This window comes from Aulonocara stuartgranti (genome assembly GCF_965226115.1).
Source record: "Aulonocara stuartgranti genome assembly, chromosome: 23".
Classification (NCBI taxonomy): Eukaryota; Metazoa; Chordata; class Actinopteri; order Cichliformes; family Cichlidae; genus Aulonocara; species Aulonocara stuartgranti.
The window spans coordinates 4,546,225-4,567,745 of NC_138958.1; the positions used below are offsets into that span (position 1 = coordinate 4,546,225).

Consider the following 21,521-nt stretch of genomic DNA (forward strand, 5'->3'; position numbering starts at 1 on the left):
GCTTCAGCCCTTTTAGTGTCACATAAGCTGTCACATCTGTTGGGAGGGCTTGCCAGGAAAGCACAGGAAGGGGAAGCGAAGGAGCGTAATAGGTACAGAGAGGAAAATGTGATAAGAAAAGAGAGCAAGAGGGGAGCCGCAGAAAAAATAATCTGAAATATTATGTTAAAAATTAAGATAAGGTAAAATCCTTTGAACTAAGTTGTGAAAAATCGCATAAAAATCGCCAGAGTATGAGAGCTTCATCTGTATCTTCCTGTGAAAAGCAGACAACTCAGCTTCCAACGGAGGGAGAATAAAGAGTGGGATGTTGGAGGAATAGAAACGACGCAGGGATGATGGGGAAAAATTGGCCGTAAATCTCAGAAATGGATCAGAAATGGTTGGCTGACACCAGAGGACGTTTTAACACACACAGAGAGAGGGGAGGGAGAAGACAGAGAGGCGAAGAAAAAGACAAATAGATGTGCAAACCGCACACACAGGTCGCTAACTTCACACATAAGGCGATTCTGACCGTTGAACAAAAGAGTGTGGAGCAGTCAGTGTAGAAGAAGTAGGGCATTAGGGAGGATTTCAAGGTGCAAAATCAATCTGGATGCTGTGACAGGACCTAATACGTTTGTTTTGGGGAGAAAATTAATTTTCTAATATTAAAAAGGTCAAAAATAAGCCAAAGCAACAATGACCTCTTTGTCATCCTTAACAAATTATCCAAAATGGCAACGTCAGATTGGTGGGGATACATCGGCCAGTGATGAATGCTTCTGGTAATCAGCCAATCAAAAAGAATTCTTCTCCTGCTTTTGATAAATGAGCTGGAAAAGCAACGCTTTAGGAAGGAGATGGGTCCATTTGTTTCTTTGGTCTCTTCTCTTTCCCCCCCTCCCTCTCCATTTCTCTATTTTCAAAACAAACAACAGGGTAGCTTGGGAACAGATTATAGCTCCTTGCATCACTGACTCTTTCAGCCATTTTCCCTGCTGACCAATGTTCAGCTGCAGATGGTAAATGATGGAATTTTCTGAAACAGTCTGAGCAAATATGCCTTGAGATGGATGGAGGGAAAGTTTACAAGCAGCTTATAAGCAAATGCTTAGGTCTCATTCGCACATGGGCTTTACTCGATTACATTTACTACGTCAAAAAACACAAAACACACACGCACAGATGCATATGAACAATTACGACTGGAAGCAGTGATGTATCACCAGCTCATCATCTGCTCCTGTGGCTTTAATAGGAACAAACCCTTACACTATTATAAGAATACAAAATGAGCATCTTAATGTGGTCCTACACATTCTGCACCCACGAGTATGCGAGGGTTTGCTTGTGTTTGAGCGATGCAAATTTTATCACCAGAGGGTGAACCCGAGGCTCCTGGCACCCCACCACACTACAGTCCTCCACCTATGTACGCACGTTTCAAGCTGATGCCAAGTGAACTTTGAAAAAATAAAAATAAAACAGGTCTCACTCCACCCTTTGCCCAGAGTAGGTAAAGGGTGGAGTGCCCACTCCGGGTCAGGGACGAGACCCTGCCCCAAGTGGAGGAGTTTAAGTATCTCGGGGTCTTGTTCATGAGTGATGGGAGAAGGGAGCAAGAGATCAACAGACGGATTGGTGCAGCGGCTGCAGTGATGTGGACGCTGTACCGGTCTACTGCTCGATCTACACCCCTACCCTCACCTATGGTTACAAGCTGTGGGTAGTGACCGAAATAACGAGATCACAAATACAGGCGGTGGAAATGGGTTTCCTCTGAAGGGTGGCTGGCCTCTCCCTTAGAGATAGGGTGAGAAGTTCGGCCATTCGGGAGGAGCTCAGAGTAGAGCTGCTGCTCCTCCACATCGAAAGGAGCCAGTTGAGGTGGTTCGAGCATCTGACAAGGATGCCTCCTGGGTGCCTCCTGGGCGACGTTTTCTGGGCATGTCCAACCGGGAGGAGGCCCCGGGGCAGACCCAGGAAACGCTGGAGAGATTACATCTCTCGGCTGGCCTGGGAATGCCTTGGTGTTCCCCCGGATAAGCTGGATAGGTGGCTGGGGGGAGGGAGGTCTGGGCTTCTCTGCTTGGGCTGCTGCCCCCACGACCCGGCCCCGGATAAGCGGAAGAAAATGGATGGATGGATGGAAAATAAAACAGGCAATTGAGTACACTCTCCGCGTCTAAGTAGGGACCTCTTTCCTGCTACCTTATAAATATTAACCACACAAACTCCTAAAACAAATGGGAGTCTTTGACTGATTAATTGGCAACAATATTCCCTGTGCTACAATAAAGGGCACTTCCCAAAGACACGGCGAGCACACAAAAGATCCACACTGTCTCCACTGCACTGTGTGAAACTCCATCATTATGCCCAGCGAGACAGTTTGAAATTAGCAAAGCAGCATAAACAAGAGCACAGCGGTGATGACAGTGAAGGACGACGTGCACTTTTTGGAGTGATTATGATCGACGTTTATTGTTGGCTTAAATTTACTGATGTAAGGTTTGAGTTTTACCCCAGTAACAACCAGTCAGGTACATCCAGCTTGTGAGACCTCATCCCTTTGATTTTACTTCAGGAATCTGGTGAGACTTATTTTGATTCAATCATGTAAAGTGCGCCAAAGAAGTGCAGGTGTCTGATTCTCAGTGTGATCAGTAGTGACATTTAAAATCTCAGGCAGTAATTTAAATCAATACTGAACTAAAAAAAAAACAACAACAACAACCAAACCAAAAAAAAAAAAAAAAAACTGAGCAAAGCCTTTGAGAACCTTTGGGCAGAAAGCTAAACTATCTTATTACAATCCTCTACAATGGAGAGAGAGATTGGTTTCTAATTAATCACCTGTCAACAAATTAACTGAAAATAATGTGTCACATTTTTATTGCCAATGTGTGAATAGAGCCTCAGTGTGCAACGCTAGCTTCTAATATCAACAAGCAACTGGCTCCTTACAGAAAGGTTACATTTTATCTACTTAAGCCAATTGAGCACGCAAATAGCGCTGGAAAAATACCTCAAATCTTGAATATAGTTCACACTCTTACACTGTTTGATATAATATACAGAGTAACATTAGTCACGTGCAGGGTCGAGATGTTGCCTACATTTCTTGGTCACAAATGGCTCAGTCACACTAGAGCGAAAATTAAACAGCAACCTCCTTGAAACAACGAAAAATCAGTGGTTGCTAATACCTGTTGCTAACAGCTGCAGTAAACAACCGGTCGCCCAGAGGTTGACCGTGCAACACCCTTAACATGGAGGCAACCACATTACTCGTTATGCGATTGCACAAGTCGCCTGGTGCAAGGCAACCTGTCTCCAAATAACTGTGGTCTGACTGGGACTGTCTGCAGTCACTCTCAGACAGATTAGTGAACGTTTTCAAATAATAACCATCTCGTTTATAACAGTTAATTTGAGTCAGTCGTGTGTAATGTGTGTTTTTGCAATAGGGAAGTCAGCTCTCCTTATATTCCTATATGAAGCCGAGGTTGGTGAGTATGCATGTCATTTTGCAGCTAAATTGCCATCCTTCAGCAACTCTGCCTGTATTTTGGGAAGATATTTCTGTTCTTGACAAAAGTTCATCACTGGGGTATTGCAAAAAAAATGCATAAAAATTGTCAACTTGATCCCATTTAATTGCAAAGTGATAGCAGACTCCATCCCCAAATGTTTGCAGCAGATGGCCCCGCCCCTTCCTGAGCCTGGTTCTGCTGGAGGTTTCTTCCTGTTAAAAGGGAGTTTTTCCTTCCCACTGTCGCCAAAGTGCTTGCTCATAAGGGGTCATATGATTGTTGGGTTTTTCTCTGTATCTATTGTTGTACGATCTACTGTACAATATAAAGCACCCTGAGGCAACTGTTGTTGTGATTTGGCGCTATATAAATAAAATTGAATGAATTGAATCTTTTACTGCATGCTACTGTAATTGTCTTTAAGTGATAAGTGACTGCGAGCAATCGCAGACCTGGTCCCCGTCTTCGAAGCAGCTTCAAATTGTGTTGGTGCTGCTGTCTCCAAGCACTGTTTTCTGTGACTGGAGCATAGTAAAAATGATGTCAGTAAACACACATCTCCTGGAGATCATACAGAAAAAATCGGCTGACAACCATTAGTTGTTTTTTAAATGCTGAGGAATTACAAACTGGGGTAAACAGTGTATTTGTTTATGTTTGATGAATAGATTATTTTAAAATGAAACATTCACTGCTTCGCTATATCTGCAAACACCTGTACACTTTGATTTAGTTTCCTCCACAGGAGGAATATTTAATCATCATTTTTATGCGGGCACTATTTCTTTGGGTGCAATTAATTTATTTCCCTCCCGCCAAACTGTTGCTGTTCAGTTTTTCTGCATTTATAGATCAATAAAAACAGTTACCAGAAACTGTGAGCTGGTTGATGGGACCTAAGTCTCTGATTTTCAAAACATCAGTTCTTGTTTAGGTCAGATTCTGCATAAACACGGGTGCGCTCCGAAAAGTGTTGAATTTCTCCATAAATATTAGTCAAATAAAAGTTTTCAGCCATCAGTGGTAATGCAGTGTAGATTGCTTCTGCTACAAGCTTTGATTTTAAATGGCACTTGTCTGGAAAGCTCCTTACAGTTATTGAAGTCATTGCCTGAACAGAACAAGGAAGTTATTTTACCAACAGAAAGCGAGTGTTGCTGCATTCACAATGACTGGGAATCACTTTGGAGTGACTAAGGTATGCGTCTCAAGAACGGTAGATGGAGTTTGAAGCTGAATGCTGGTAGGCTCCTTTGTGACTTTGAATTATGATGCCTTATGCATAGAAATGTGGGTGTTTAAAGAAGTAAAGAAGTCGTGGTGACACGGCCTTGGGGTCAGATTTATGTTCATAATGGCTCACAGCAACTTCAACCTGAGATGAGATAGAACTGTTAACTTGTTACACGACATTTCGATCTTCCATCGCAACATTTATTGGCTAATCGTTACTTTTTATGTCATGATGCTCATTTAAATGCATAAACTGTTTATGATAAACTACGCCCTGAAGTGGTGACTTATTGCCGCTGGCATATCTGGATTTGATCTTGAAATCCAGGTTTGAGACACATATTGGACTTTTGAATATAAGAAGAGGTCAACAAATTATCTACATGATGTTAGAGCTGTATTAGCAAACCACCCAAATTAGGCAAAATGCAAACAGAGATGTACACACAGAAAAAACAAAACAAAAGTCGACTTACATGTATCTGCTGCCATTTCAAAAGAAAAAAAAGAGAAAAAAGTCTGTCTAAAAAAAAATCTTAGGGAATTTTTTTCTGTAAGTTCTGTAAGTAAGTCATCGTGTCACAGTATTTCGTTTGGGCCTGGGTTTGACTGCACCGTTGCAACACCTTCATTAGTTGCTTTTTTAGCCATTCTGTTGTAGATCTGCTGCTGTGTTTGGGAACTTTTTCATATTGCATGGCAGCATACATCTGACACTGAATGCCAGATGCACATTTGACTTGAATATTTTGGTATAGAGAGGTGTTCACGGCTGACTCTATGTCTTTAAGATGCCTGGGTCCACCATTCCTCCACCACCATGCTTGACAGCTGGTATTAGGTGTTCGTGCTGACATGCTGTGTTTGCTTTTTGCTCTTAATCGCTGTGCATTATCTCCAAATATCTACAGTTTGGTCAGGTCCATACGAAGGAGTTCTTGTGATTTGTTCAGATGCAACTTTCTAAAGCTAAGCTGCACATGGTTTTTTTTTGTTGTTGTTTTTTAAGAGCTTTTTCCTGGCAATCTTTCTAAACATTAAAACTTAACATTTAACATGCTAACTGAAGCCTGAAGCCTGTAGAGTCTGATATAGCTTTACTGTGATGTCTAGTCCTGGGTTTATGTTAACACACACTTGAATACTCCAGACCTGCAAACTGCTAAAACTCCTGGTTTTATCGCGGTGCTTACACTCTCTGCTGATCACTTAATCAAGAGCATTAGCAGCGCTTGGTTGCGCCTTACCTCAAGTCCTATGGTAATGGAATACTTCTTTTTCATAGGGCTCACTATATGTTCTCATGTCATGTCAAAAGTTGAAGCTGCAATTCCAGCAAACCTAAGTTCTTTGAATTTTGATGTTGGAGTTTGTTGTTATGAGTTGGAAAACTCGTTACCATTTAAAAGGTCATCTGTAGCCAGCAGACACTGTTAACATTACTGCAATTGCCCTGTGAAGGCATCATTATGAAAACCTGCACTCTTAACACCTTTTTAGACAGCTAACATGAAGCAGCGACATTAAAATGGCAAACCGGGGCTGCTGTTCAAACTGTTTTTAATTTACTTGCTGTGACTCTGCAGTCCCTGAAAGCTGCCACCCACCTGTTTGACTGACGTGCTGAATTTGGGGGAACTGTACTGCAGTGCCTAATGTGCCAGTTGGATATTTTAAAGCTATACGATGATGAATATTCTACAGAACGGGCGAGCGTGGGTCAGGATATTTATGTTTAATTTATACTTTACAGCAAGCAAAGATTGTGTAATGTTAAGAGGGGCAATCAGTTATATTTTAGCGATTGCTCCTTTAGCGGCGGCTCAAACAGTCACTGATTAATTCAACAGTCTCTCAACTGCTTCCTTAATATGGTTTAAGTGTTATCAATGCTTAATTGTTTGGTAGTGTTATGAATAATCCAGATTCCCAGGTCTTCAAGCTTATTCTAGCTTTTGTATTTTAAACAAATAACCACGCAGAGTTACCAGCTAGTAAATGGACCACATACAGTATGCTAGCTTAGCCCAACTGTTCTGCTGTGGCTGCTGCTGCTCTCCTGTTAATGGAGTCCTCCAGCAGAGCCCTCCAACCATGGTAGCCTCATTAGACTCTATGCCCGCTGAGTGAGACGAGCATGAATGGAGGGCAGCAGCACAGGGCCTCCTGGCTGCAGAGTTGGCATCGAAACTGGCATCTGGGAGCCCCAGACATGAGTAGTGTGTCTGATGGGATTAACTGGCTGTGGTGAAAGAGAGACAGAACAGGAGAGGTTGCCCAAGCTTCCAAATTAACTCTGCAAGACTGAAGGCAATCATCGGGGAGAAGGGGGCTACAGCACGACAAGTGCTGGTGGATGGTTATCAATAGAAAAGGAGAAGGAATTCAAGTCTTCTGACCCGCAGGAGTGGACTCGGGAAACATATGGTCTAATTCTGTGATATCGACTGGGCTCTTCATTTACCCAGCAGTACTGCTACAATTAGCATATTTTATTGTAAAACAATCTTCCATTAATTGTATCTGCTTGAGAATGAATGTGTGCAAATGTGCTGAAAAAGACTCGGTATAGTATCTTTTTAAAAACGAAATGCATCTGACAGAGAATAAGAACGCGCGTTTCAGGATGAAAACACATTACATTCACTCATCCATGTTTCTAAGCAGTGCTGCAGTTTTGTGGCTGTTTGTTTGTGTACATTCTGTGTCTGTTTGCTCAGGCGAGTATGTGTGAGTATGTGTGTGAGTGTGTGTGAATGACAGGCATGAGTGGATCACCCTGCCATGACAGAGTCTATCGATCAGCGTGTCAGCATCGAGGGAAAAGGTTAATCTGCCCGATGCCAGCCCCGCGCCTCACCCCATCTCTGGCCTGCCCTGCATCCCGCCCCAGCCTGCTCCCTCTCTTATCAGGATTAGAGGAGTGTACAAAAGGGCAGAGTATTCCCAGGACACACGCTGACCTTCAGTAATCCCACCAACCTGCCGCTCTGCTTATAATTAACATCAGGAACAAAGATGAAAAATCCCTAGCCTCCCTGTGTAGCGTTCCTCCAACTGAAAGTCTCAAAGTAGAGAAGGAAAAAGTTACAGTAGATTTAAAGACTGAAAGCACACAGTCTTGCTTCAGTAATATGTTTTGAATGGCCAGGAGAGCCTAGCTGACATTCTAGAGGTGCTGACTGGCCTCCTCATGCTCCCCAGCGCACACACCCTAAACACAGACTGGAGAAACATGCTGAACCAAGCAGGGAGAAAGAAAACTGTTCTTGGGCTCAGTAGACGCTACTGTGGAGAAGGAATGTTGAGCACATAACAGAGGACTGTGTCTGTTCGCGTGCATGTGTGTGTGTGTGAGAACACACTCACCGGGTCTTGGTTCATCTGCACTATGAGTTGTTTCACAGCGTGCAGTGTGGGGTGGGCCCACGGAGAGGGATCCTGCCAGTGTCGATTCAGGTCGAAGCCCATCAGAGAACACCTGTACACACAAGCATGCGCGTGCACGCACACGCACACACACACACACACACACACACACACACACACACACACACACACACACACACACACACAGATAATGGAAAATCAAATGCGGTTTGCCTTACAAATGACTAAAGGCACCTTGTGGCCACAAACGGTGCAAAGTTGCACTTGCTCAAAGCTTAAGTTTAAAAGTGACCTCTTGTCTTTTTTATACAGTTCTTCACTAATTAAAAGATGGTTTTAGTATCACATGCTGAGACTGCCACGTTATAAAAATGATATAAAAAAAAAAGCATCCCTGTGCCTGAAATCACTTCCTTACTTAAATGACTGAGTAATTTCTTTAAAACATTCAGGATATCAGGTTTGTAAATTGTCATCTTTTTTCTTTTTTTCAGCACTTTGGTTTCTTTGTAAAAAGCTCCAAATATACAAACACGGAATAAAAGATGGAAGCAGCATCAGTGTAAATTGTAAAATGTGTAAACATGCATTCTTTTTAATGGACAGCAGGGGGCGACTTCACTGTTTGCAAATAGGTTTTGACTGTACACAAAACAGCCCTCGACTCCTTGCCTCTGTGACCTCAGTAAATACATTTCTGATGACTTTAAGGGCTTTTTCACTTTTTACTGAATAAAACTATTAAAGTTATAAAGGAGGATCGTAAAGTGCATTCTCTAACTAACTATTTATCAGTCACAATTCATTAGCCAATCAGCTTGTGGTGTCCTCGGTTTCACTGTATGGTTGCAAAACACCAACGCTCAGCTTGAGGGCTCTGTAACCAGTGGGTGGCGTCACGATGGCTATCTTTCTACTACGAGTATACTAGCATTTATTGCACACTCGAAATTCAAATCCTCTAATAAAAGGGCAGCTGCTAAATATGATGCCCTACATAGTAAACTGAGATTGATTCAGGACAGAAAAATGTAGGCCACAAATTCTTACTCGATTCAGCTCGGCAAGTGTTTGAAGAGAGGAAAAAAATCCTTGCAACAAATACACATGATGCATTATTGGTAAGAAACAGTAGACGCATTAGAAGCAGACTGGGAATGAGGGAAGTGCCTGAACTTGTAATCAAAGTCCGGCTGACCGGCAGCTGAACCACGGATGATGTGGCACGTGCCCCAAACATTAGGCTGCTGTGGCGCCCAACCTTATAGTGTTACCAGGAGTGTCAAATTGCCATAATGGGATGCTTACATCTAAATATGCGCCCTAATCTGCTGTGCTTTGTGACATGTCGATCTTTGACATTTGCTAAAGCCAGTGATAATGACACAGGAGTTACTGATACTGCAGGGCAACTGAGCAACGCAGCCAGCCATGAACAAAATACTCATCCCAGGTTAACTGCAATTGATTATTTGCTCTGCATGTATCCATTTCAGTCTGCTCTCCACTGTGTCCTGCTGAGGTAGCTGTGTGGTTTCTGTGTATGCGTTCTGTGTGTCTGTGTCCACGGATGAGGACTATAACTATTCACCTACTGTCAATATGCTGGTTATCACCACTCAGTGCAAAAACAAGCCAATGACAATAGCCTGAACCATCACCAGTCGCACTGAATGGTATTACTGAGATTGTCACTGTGGGAAGCAACTAAAGAATCCCTGCACATGTATTTTGGGGACAGGGGCAAGGCACCACCACTAGATGGCGTTCACAAACACAGTGGGAGTGTGTTGCATATCTTGGTGAGCATTAGTATTCTGAGGGCTGAGCCTATTAAGTAAAAGGCAATTATGAAGAAGGGAATGAGAGGAGAGGAAAACAGAGGAGAGGAGGATGCCCACAGAGCTGCAGCAGCAGTGTTAAAGACAGAGTGGAGGAGAGGATGGACAGAGAGACTGGCAAAGAGAACAGCCCTACAGCCAAATACTATCTTCTAACAAATGCACTGCTGTGAGCTATATGAATTCATTAAGCTCTCTAAAGGTGGAGTTAAGAGGATATAACCACACAGAGTGTGATACAAAACCATGTAATGTGTGAGTTCTACTTAGTGTAGGGACGGTTTAAAATTAAGAATTAAAACATGCACATTTGTGTACCTGTAATTGCCCAGGTAGACTCCGTCGGGATTTAGCATGGGGACTATCTTGAAGATCACATGATCTCTCAGGATCTGAGCAACAGGGTGGTGGCTCACCAGGAAGTCAATCACACCTATGAAACACAGGCACACACACGGAGGAAAATAGACTTGAAAAGAAAACCAAAGGCAGGCTGGCAGTTAATTGAGTTTTGAGAAACAAAAGGAGAAGGAAGGACAGCGAGGGGCATCATCAGAATCGAGGGAGGAATAGGAGACGTCAAGCCTAAATCGATACAAATGGAATGGAGCTGACGGCGCTGGAAAAACAGACACACGGCGGACTAAAAGCCAGCTCATCTGATCCATGATAATGCATATGCACACTGAGATAGATAGATAGATAGATAGATAGATAGATAGATAGATAGATAGATAGATAGATAGATAGATAGATAGATAGATAGATAGATAGATAGATAGATAGATAGATAGATAGAGCACACTTTACCTTTCCTTTTCAGTCCCATTACCTATAAACAAAGGAACCCAGCAGGAGCTAACCTGACCACTCTGAGCCGATGGAAAGGAGCAACAGAGCCATTAAATCTTGCTAAAAGACAATTTCCCAAAGGTTCCTAGTTTTTCAAGATGCTTTATTAGTTTTGAGTTACCAGAGCTCAGGAGCAAAGACACCACAACACCACTGTATTTCAGGACTATAGTTCGAGTTGTTATAGAGAAATATAGGCTCAGGTATCTCTTCTGTTAAGTTTCAAGCATATTATACTCAGGTGCAAGGTCAGAATTATAATTCCTTTGTAAGTGTGAAAGGACTGACTGCTCATCCCTTTTCATTACATATAGTTTCCAGACAATATCAGAGATGTGTTATTACTGATCACATGTTGAGCTTTTTTTTTAGTACGATGAGCTAGTCTGTTAATTAGTCTGGTTTAATGGTTTGTTTTGTCTCTATCCACAGCACAGGCAGCCTGTGTGCAGTCCAGATCTGTCTGGAAGCATTTAGTGTTTTATGAAATGAAAAATACAACAAGAGGAGCAGACAAGACCATTGAGATGACAACAACAGCATTTCTCATTTCCAACATTTGACATGTTTACGTTGCACCTTTATTTAAATGTTTACATTTTACACTGTGTCTCAACTTTTTTTTGCAAATGTGATTGTGCTACATTTAACATGTTTGGAAAGAATTTTCCAGTTTGAAAAAGGCTAATGAGGTATAATGTAATAATAATGTAATCTCAGCTGGAGATCAGACATTTTGGTACTCTTGATATTTGTTTTTCTGAGGCTTGTGATAATTTGGTAAACGGGCTCTTTAATAGAAATAAAAAGTTTAAAAAAAATTAAAAAACGAAAGATCTTTAAACAAGGATTTTGAGCCGTTACATCATCTGGAGAAACCACGGATTATAAAATAAATCTTCATTTTTTTCATTTCATTTTCAGGGCGTGCAACAATGATTTTGAATTTTTGAAAAAGTGATGTAAAACATGAGTCAACAGTATCAATAAACATCCTGGTTACTAACAGCAAAATGTATACGTACCGCATTGTGCAGTGCATGCTGACATACGCTGCTGTGCACACAGGTGAGTGGTTCTGCATTTGAATCAATGACCTCCCATTAAAACTTTACCTTGACAAATAAACGAGGCGGGAGACTCTCCGGGGTGAACGCGGGCGGTGAGAAAGACCAGCTTCTTCTCCCGTTCTGCACTCATGTGGTCTAAACAGGGGTAGTGAGAGGAGTTGGCGAGGAGGAGAAGAAAGGTAAAGACAGGGTACCAGAGGGAGAAAGAGGTGGTGCTGTTAATGCATAAAATTCTAGCAGACCTTTAGAGCAACTCCAAAAACGTATTCTCGGACACAAAATAACAATTGAGAGTTGGTATTAAACTTAGATATACATGTAACCCATAAAAGTCCGGTGTGAGAGGTTGGGTCAAAACACAGGCTGACCTCACAGTCTATTTTCAGCCAGATACACATGAATCAATCATCAAACCAACACACGCCACAGAATATTCAATAGATAAGGTGAATTATACATCTATAGGGTCAGGCTCTGCTTGCAACAGGTGTGACCTGATAGAGGTCTTCTTTGAGTTAAGACTTCAGGCTTGCTAAGGAATTCTCTGTGGCTCGACGCTCCACACATACTCCTTGGAGATGTTGTTGCACAGATGTGTTTGACTTTTCTTGAGCTTTTCCGCTTTACTGGTGTATTTTTGCACACACAAGGACCACTAAACCTTTTGAGGTTAAACATCAACATCATATTTCTTCATACCAGTGTGAATGACTATATTCTAATCATCTCAAGCATGATTGCATTACTAATATTGAAAACTAAGCAACATAAAGCTAAATAACATAAAAAAGCCAAACAGGATTTATTCATTCAAACCACAAAGGTTAAAGTTTCGCTGTTTTCTTGGCTCGTGTTTCTCTTCTAATCTGCTGTTGCTAATGGATGAAAGTGATTGCGAGCTTCATTGCGATACACAAACTTAATATCTTATCGATTCTTCCACCTCTTCTGCTGAGCACAGAAAATGCTAATTAGCAACAGGGTATGCACCTTTCCTTCTCTTTAATTCCAATTTAACCTCAGAGCAATGAGTGTGTGCTTCTCTGCGTGTGGGAGCACACGCGTGTCTGTCTGAGGAGTTTGGAGTCGTAAACAAAAAAAGCATTGTTCCATTTAAGCACTCTGCCTCTGATTTTATTTCGCTTTTTCCTCCCTCTGCCCTTCACAGAGACAAATGGCTTTGCCATTCAGGAGTCTCCGCGGAGCGGGGCAGGGCGTTTGTTGTAAATGTGAGTGCTTGCGGTTTCGCTGGCCGCTGGGTGCTCGGTGTCTGTGAAATTCCATCACTTACAAATTCTACTTTGGCCTCGACCCCGGGCCACCGTGTAGGCTCCAGAACCAAGAGCACAGCCATCGCACATACTCAGATACACACACTCACTGTACAGTGCAAAGCTGCAATCAGAAAAGGGAAAAAGGCACACAGCCATTTTCCCTACAGTAAAACCAAGAACCCAGAAAGTTGTGAGCCAAACTGGAGGCAGCTGCCAAGGTCCCGACTGTCTGGGAATTCAACCATCATAGCCATGCTACATTTAGTCTCAGTGCTAGTGTGCCCTTGCTGCTTCATCAAAACAATCTCTTCCAGCAGGCTCCTGGAGCTTACAATGGATGTACTGTTTATCCCACATCGTTCTGTGAGTATCTGTGTGTATGCGTGTGTTTGCTCGTGTGTGTGTGTGAGACTATGTCTCCTCAGGGCTCTCACAAATGCTCCCCAAGTAGTTGTTGTGTTTATGTGTCTGTATCTCTGCATTCCTCTGTATCTGACTGTGCGCAGCCAAGCACTGTAGCACAAAATTAAGTCCCACTATTCCATAGGCACACTGACACCCGCAGGGAACCTGGAGGATACAAGCACCACAGCTAGGTTATACATAAAAGGAAATCGGGCCGAGGTGTGTGTCGCACAAAGGTAACACAAAGGTTAGGGTCAAGTTTCGTTTGAGTGTCGAGCATAGTTGTGCAGAAGCGTCTCCTGACCTCAAGGTGTCAGTAGAGATCAGCAGCCGGGTGGCTGTGGAGCGAGACTGGAAGAGCAGCTTGGAAGACACGAGGAAAAGAGAAAGAGAAAGAAAGGTAGCTTTCTCAAGGCGTCACAAATGATCTCATTCGCCTTTCTGGAAAAATCTTTTTGTTTGTCTTTGCTGACAGTTCTCAGGAATCAAAGTACAAACAGAGAACATTCCTCCACCAATGAATGCTTTTCCTCAAGAGTAGGAAACGTCAAACTAGCATCACTCTCACTTCAGTTGTTTGACAAGCCAAAATGGTTTTTTTGAAACTATAGTTTTATTACAAAGCTGATATAAAAGAAATATAAATCATCAAATAATATAGACATGACAAGTTGGAACCAGCAGGTGACATTATATTTTGCCATAACTCATTAACTTAAGGATTAATGAGTGCAAATATCTGTAAAAACTGACAGCTGATTGACCGATTTAGTAAACATTTCATAACTATTCTGGGTTGAATTCAAAATCATGGCCAAAAATGGTGATACTATATAAACACACGGATAGTTTTGTCCTCTGTGTCTCATGTTGGCACTCACAGATCAGCCACATGCAGGGGGGAAAAAGAGGGGGTTTGCTAATTTGCCAAACCAAAATATACATAGCCATAGCAAATGACCACACAGTGCTGGAAATAAGAAACATAAGCATGTGTTAGGATGAGACGGCTGGTGCGTCTTCAGCATGAGAGATGTTTCCATTATGCATTGGTTAGAAATGAATATGTCGGAGGGTTTGGACAAACCATTAGAGAGGCAAAGTTGAGATGATTTGGACATATGATGAAGGAAGGCATGCAGGGGGTCGGTGTGACGTAAGGAGGATGATTCTGTCCCCTAACAGGAGCAGCCCAAAGAAGAAGAAAAAGTAAACAATTATTTTACATATTATGTCACGAGTGGTTTTATTATTGTTGTTACTATTGTTATTCACCCCAGCTGGTCGTGGCAGACGGCCGCCCCTCCCTGAGCCTGCTTCTGCTGCAGGCATCTTCCTGTTAAAAGGGAGTTTTTCCTTCCCACTGTCGCCAAGTGCTTCTTCATAGTGGTTGGGGTTTCATATCTGCTATATAGCGCCTTGAAGTGACCGTTGCTTTGATTTGGCGCAATATAAATACAACTGAATTGGATTACATCAATTACCTGCAACTAGTTTAACCATAGTTATTTATTTGGCCTTTTTAATGCGTATATTTCTTTATATATAGTATCTATTTAAGTGTATTAAATTTAGTATCATATTGACTCTACTTATTATATAATTGTATTTGTACATCACTGTTGTGATTTATGTGAAGTGCTGTAATTGTGATCTATCAAAATACAGCACCTACATATGTTAGCGATCCATCAGGTGCCGTTTTTGTGACGTAAATTCTTCATCCCGCCATGGAGACGTGGTCAAGTGCCTACACGTGAAAGGTTATGTTTCTCAATTACGAATCTCTTTAATTTTAACTTCACGGCTCCACTGGCCTGTCACAACAGCTCAGAACATGACTAAAAAAAATCTAAGAGTTAGGTGAGAACGAGAATGGAGGCGTACGCTACAGTGAGAGGGAGGCGGCTGAGCAGGGGGCGGAGGGGGAGTTGACAATGAGTGAGTGAAGGCAGCGGAGGCAAAATTTATGCCCACGCTACCAAATCAAAGAGCTCCCTCAGCATATTTCTCACCGGCCAAAGTCACGAGCCGCACTAACTGCACATTACCGCTCATTCTCTCGCAGCTCGCCAGGAGGAAATAAAAAATTAAAGGATGTCAAACTATGATCAGCTCTGATAAATATGGAAATTACCAGCGAGAAGGAAAGTGCCAGTGAAAAACAACATAAATCTAATGGATTCTGAAGGTCAGCCCTGATTGTGCTGGTCAGCTCTTTCTGTGACAGCAGGCTCGGGAACTTGGGGTTCAGTCTCATAAGTTGTGACGTGATGTAATTAACTGAGATCTTCTTCATCGTTCTTCTTCGGCGGGTACAAAGGAAGCCCCGTCAAGACCTTCTGGAAGACATGGCATATATTTAAATACATTTACCCTTTTTTAAGACTAAATTTGATTCAGGGAGATAGAGGTAGACTTAGCTTGTGCTTTAATATTATTGATGTCCAAACTTTCTGACGTAAAAGGCACTAAACTGTGACTATCCTCACTTTACTGGACCCTAAATAGCATCTTTGGTTTTATATTAAAGCAGATGAAATATGGAATATCTAAACACTTTGGCACACTGCGGGGAGGGATAATGTGCTCCTGCATATACTGCAGCCCTTTTCCATATACACAGTTTTTAAAAAAGCATATTATACACCAAGTCTCCAGACCAAGGCCTCCCTATTTCTCTGCCTCCCCCCCTAACTCTGCTCTGTGGATTTTACACTGTAATAAATTTGCCTCTCTTTGGTGAGATGGCAACAAGACACGCTTGAAGCTCTGCTTGGTGTGTCATGTTGAGGATGGGCGCGAGCTGTAAATTGTCACTGGCGTTGAATTTATACAGAGCCTTGGGATGAGCTGCGGTGCTGTATACTGCCCAGCTGAGTGAGACCCAACAAGCATCAAAGCTTTGTGCTTCTTCACCCCCAGCCCACTCCACCTGCTGACACCACCCCTCTGCCACCTCAAGGACAACCGGAGAGACAGAGAGAGGAAGAAAAAGAAAAAGCGGAGACAGAGAGAGATGGCGGTGTGTGCTGAAGAGCAGAGGGCTCTAAAGTGATAAGAGTTTTATGATGCTGTTTTCTTCCCCAGGAATTGACCAGGTCCGCGACTTAAGTTCTGTGTATGTGCATGTGGGTGTGTTTGCGCCTGTAGGTGCTCGAGAGCCTGTGGCGTGTCTCAGATTTATTCATCTCATATTATTGTGGGGAGGCAGGGGTACCGCCAAGGCCTCCCGACACATTAATAAAGCATCCCCTGTCGCTTCACACACCACACATTACACAGCTAAACTCTCAGAGAGGTGAGAAGGGGTGGGAGAGGGAGCGGAGGAGAGACGCCTAAAGGAGGAAAACAGTATGAATGTTACTAATTGTCATGAAAATAGGAATCCTGGTGTTTTCTCTGAACAGACAAAGAAATGAAATCTACAGAGTGGAGGATATTTACACAGACAGGTGTGAGGACGGAAACACAGAGGACGACTGGAAAGATAAAAGGAGAAAGGACGGTGAGGGGGAGACAGAGAAGCAAACAGACAAGAGGCGAAGAGGAAAACAAAGAGAAGCCAAAAACCAGCAAAACAAACACAAGAAACTTTACTCAGCTACTTTATAATTTGCTTAGCGAGTGAATAAGATCGTTGCATAAGGGCATCGCCTATAAACTGCTGCATAAAAACACACTCGCATTAATTCCTGATTGCCCAAGTTAGTTTACCAGTGTAGGCTGCAGCGATACGAAGCTATTTGTAATCTGTGAAAGCGCAAACTCCCAAATCCACTCTTACGCTTAATGATGCCACTAAAGAAGAAATCAAAAGCAGGAAAGTTAAAGACAGAAAATATGTCAAAGTCATGCTGCACTCTGACATCTTATGGGAGGGATCCTAAAAACTGTTACAGTGGGATGACTTAATGATCTGTAAACAAAGCCAAAATACATCGTTCTTCACCCTCAGCTCAAGATAACTGCGGTCATAACGATAACAACAACTTGGATATATTCCAAATCACTAAATGTGTCAAAAGTCGCCCGGCAGGTTCTTTGTCGGGGTTCGTCTCTACGGCTTCGTTGGCATTCAGTCCAAGTCTTGTATCTTGATCTGAAATTCTTTCGCACCTGATTCATGTCACAACCGATATGATGGCTCTGAGTCAGAAGCTTGTGAAGAAGTCATAGCAAGAACTGAGTGGCGCAGCATTGAAAAAGTACATAATATCAATGTAACTCTGTTACTGCTTACTAGGTAGGGAGCCCTTCTCAGGGTTCATAATGGTTTGCTTTTCTCCCTCAAGCCTGAGCTGAAAGGGAGAAGCAAAAGCTTAGCTGCCTCCATAAAAGCTCAACTGTCCCACTGTCGTACATGTTATTTTGCTGTGTTATCTGAAAATTTACAATGGTGGGTCAAAAATTTTAATTGCTGCCTTTGGCTTTATTTATTGAGCTCACTGTTCAATTATGGGCTACGTCTTGTAAATTGTATTACTCAACATGACAGCGTAATTGCTGTTTGAAAGCCCTCTGTAAATTGGAGAAAAGTAATTTTGAATTGGACGAGGGGGACAGAAAGACAAAGGCAAGTGAGCCAAAGGTAAAAGGGGACACGAAGACATATGGTATGATAGAGTATGTGCTAGATTAAACCGCCTCTACCTCTGAATTCTCCCTTTACAAACTCATCCTGTCGTCTGCTCGTCTCTGCACTCGTTTCCCTCTCTGTTTCCTTCATCCTCTTGACCACCTTGGGTGTGTGTGAAGCTGACGATCGCAATCAAAAGCAGAGATGCATTGGTCAGAGGTGTGTCTGAATGTGTGTGTGTGCCTTTTACAGAGAGACAGCACGGGCCTCGGGAACGGTCAGTCCGACTGGCATCGCATCCAGACGGGAAAGGGGGAGGGAAAAAGTGAAGGAGAGACAAGAAAATTGGGAGAGTCATAAAAGGGATGAAGGGTGGAGGGAGACAGAGTGGTGGCAGCAGAGGAAACCCTCGAGAAGACAGCATGTAAATATGCCAACGGCGGGCCTCTTAAGTGGAGATGAAGAGGCGGCAGGATAAAAAGCACTGAGCACTGTGTGATTATGGATCAATTTGCTGCAATCAAGCCCCCTTATGGCTGGTCCCTGTGAAATGGAGAGATTTCTGCTCTTCAAGGGCAGTCGTGATGACAGTGGAGGTCACAGACGATGGGAGTGACAGAGTGAGACACGCTGACGGGAGGAGACGAGCGTCGGAGGGGAAACGTGCGGTCCTAAACAAGGTGCTAGCCAGCCATCAGTATTCAAGCCTGAGCTGAAGGGCTTTCTAATTATGTTAACTGAGAGGTGGTGGTGAAATGCAGGCCTTTGGTCATCATTGACCACAGAGCAGAGAGCCACCAGTGCGAGCTCTGGTCACATTCTGCCAACAAATGAGCACTCAAGTGGAAGCTCTATGACTCTTCTATTTTATGCACTGTAAAAATTTCTGGCAGCATTTGGAGGTTTTAACGTGTGTGCCGTGTTGCACTGGAGATTTGATGGCATCTGTTGGCTTGAAATCTATTTGTTTTTTCCAAATTCATGTCCTTTAAAACACAGGACATCCTTATTTTTAAATCCTAGGATAAAACAAACTCAGTTATAGGCCAGAAAGGGTTGAGAAAGCCTTCCTCGCGACCACTGTTTGCTTTCGCTTTGATCTATTTTACTCTTTGTCTGGTCTTCAGGGCCAACAACAGCGTGGTTCTCTCATGCCGTTTAGAAGCAGCCCGTATCTCTTTGCAGTCACATGCGGCTTTATGAAAGCCCCTAAGTGTTGAGCATGGGTGCGATAGGCACTTGTCACAGAGGACAAGACAAAGATCCACTAAGAGAGAGACAAAGAGGGAGCTCTTTCATGTATCAAAAGCAATAGGCCCTTTTGGTGATAGGATATGGCCGTCTGGCGCAAAGTCAGAGGCGGGACTGCTTAGGGTTTAAAGGCACTGGTTGCGGGCCTTTCTGAAACTCTGACTTCTCCTCTCTTGGCTTCAGAAAATGATGACAGGAGGAGAGGAACATAAAAAGGAGGGATGGCTGGTCTGTGCACGGCATGATACAGAATCAGAGGCAGCCAGTAATAGCCTTTTTTGAAGAATGCGCCACTGAACTTTAAGGGCCGTCTTGCTTGAAAGGACAAGTTACAAATAGGAAGAAAGGAGAGGGAGAAATGATTTCCCAGGGATATACCCCCTACTGCGCTGCCCTATCGCTGCACCGCAGTGTAAGAGTGTGTGTGTACTGTACACAACCGTGTATTCGGAGAATGCAACATACGACGTGCAAGCCAACGTGCAATACGTGCAACACATCTCCGCCTGTTTTCGAGCTCTAAAGAGACGACGAGGACAGAGTTTGTTCTTAAATGTCATTCGGGCCACTGTTGCTTTTAAGAGAAACGGTTACTAAAACCGATCCGACAAGCAGAACAGACAGGCAGTCAGATGTACAGACAGGACTGATGTGTAGTTCTTTATTACTCCGTCTCTTCGTACCTATCAATAATTTCTGAGCCACAACAATACAGTCAGGCTGAGGTAAACAACCGTAGTGCATCCCAGCTTTAATAACTACCATAACACCTTCCAGCTATGTCTTTCATTCTTTTTGTCTTTTTCCTTCGCTTTCTTTTAGATTCTGTCTTCTTGTCTCTCATCTTTTTCTCCTCACGTCTCGACAGCAACACAAAGTTACTGTAAATCACTTTCACTCCTCTCCAACTTTGCTTACACACATACGCAGCATGCAAATCACTCGCATTTCTTTTTTGTTTATGGAAGAAATATATGCAGGCTTTGTGTGTGTGTGATCATGTGTGCATTGCGGCCATCAGCTCGGCTTGGCGGCAGCGACAATGTCATTCAGCAGTTTAGTAACAGGCCATTACCTTGTTAATACCAGTCTAATGGGCGGTCTGCTATTTTAAAAGCACAGCCATGTTTGTGCCATTAACAGCCACTTAGTGCTTGTCTCAAATCAACAGGCCATTGGGACACGCAAAAAACAATAACAAAATAACAGAGACAAAGAGATAATATGCCCTTTTTCTTTATTAAAACCATATTCTATCATAATTCGCGTCAACAATTTAAAGGACACAGTTGCAAAGATGAAAGGAAAGAGCACAAAGAGACTCCACTTCATGCAGCAAACGTCTAAGATTAAACCAATTTGTGCATATGATCATAATATTTAGATGCACTTTTATTTTGCTGCTACTGCTGCTCGGTTCTTTTAGGAGGCTAATATTTTATTAATAATAATAATAATAATAATAATGGATACTTTATTGATCCCCATGGGGAAATTACTTGTTTTTCTCTGCATTTGACCCATTCACTCAGTGAAGCAGTGGGCAGCCCACTAAGCAGGCGCCCGGGGAGCAGTGTGTAGGGACGGTACCTTGCTCAGGGGTACCTCAGGGTAGCCGTTAAGTGGATTCGAACCGCCGACCTTCCGATCATGGGGCGACCACTTTACCTACTGAGCTACTGAGCTATCCCTGCCCCACAAAGCCCCACAAAGCATGTTAACGCTGGAATGGTTGTGTTGGAACATGAAAATACACAAACACATAGATTTAAAAGTAGTACCAGCTTGCAGTTAGTCTTTTTAGTACTACCGCTGGGACTCCAAAAGCCAGATATTTGCAAACTGCATTCCATTTGTTCTTTTGCTTGGTTTGCATTTGAAAGTTTAACAAGAGTTTATCTTTCCCCAAATACTTATGTGCCACATTTCTGCTGGTAGCCTGCCAACTTCACTCTGATGATCAGACTGTGAGTGACTGATGCTTGTAAAACAAAGTGTGTCACATGAGAGGTGCTGACAAGTGTGTTTTTGAGCTTTGGACAAGGCCTGCACAAATGTCTCCCTCCCCCCCCCACCCTATTCCCAGCCTCTGTGCTAAGCTAATC

The 21,521-nt window shown here is 42.9% G+C and overlaps 1 protein-coding gene across 1 annotated transcript in view; it reads right to left on the minus strand.

Moving 5' to 3' along the window:
- Window positions 1-21,521, minus strand: part of agbl4 (AGBL carboxypeptidase 4) — a 344,683-nt gene that overhangs the window by 27,241 nt on the left and 295,921 nt on the right. The window contains exons 7-9 of the mRNA XM_082525172.1: window positions 11,953-12,042; window positions 10,304-10,418; window positions 8,124-8,235 (exon numbers count right to left, since the gene is read on the minus strand). Coding sequence (XP_082381298.1) covers window positions 8,124-8,235; window positions 10,304-10,418; window positions 11,953-12,042 — 317 coding nt within the window. The remainder of the gene's footprint in view (window positions 1-8,123; window positions 8,236-10,303; window positions 10,419-11,952; window positions 12,043-21,521) is intronic.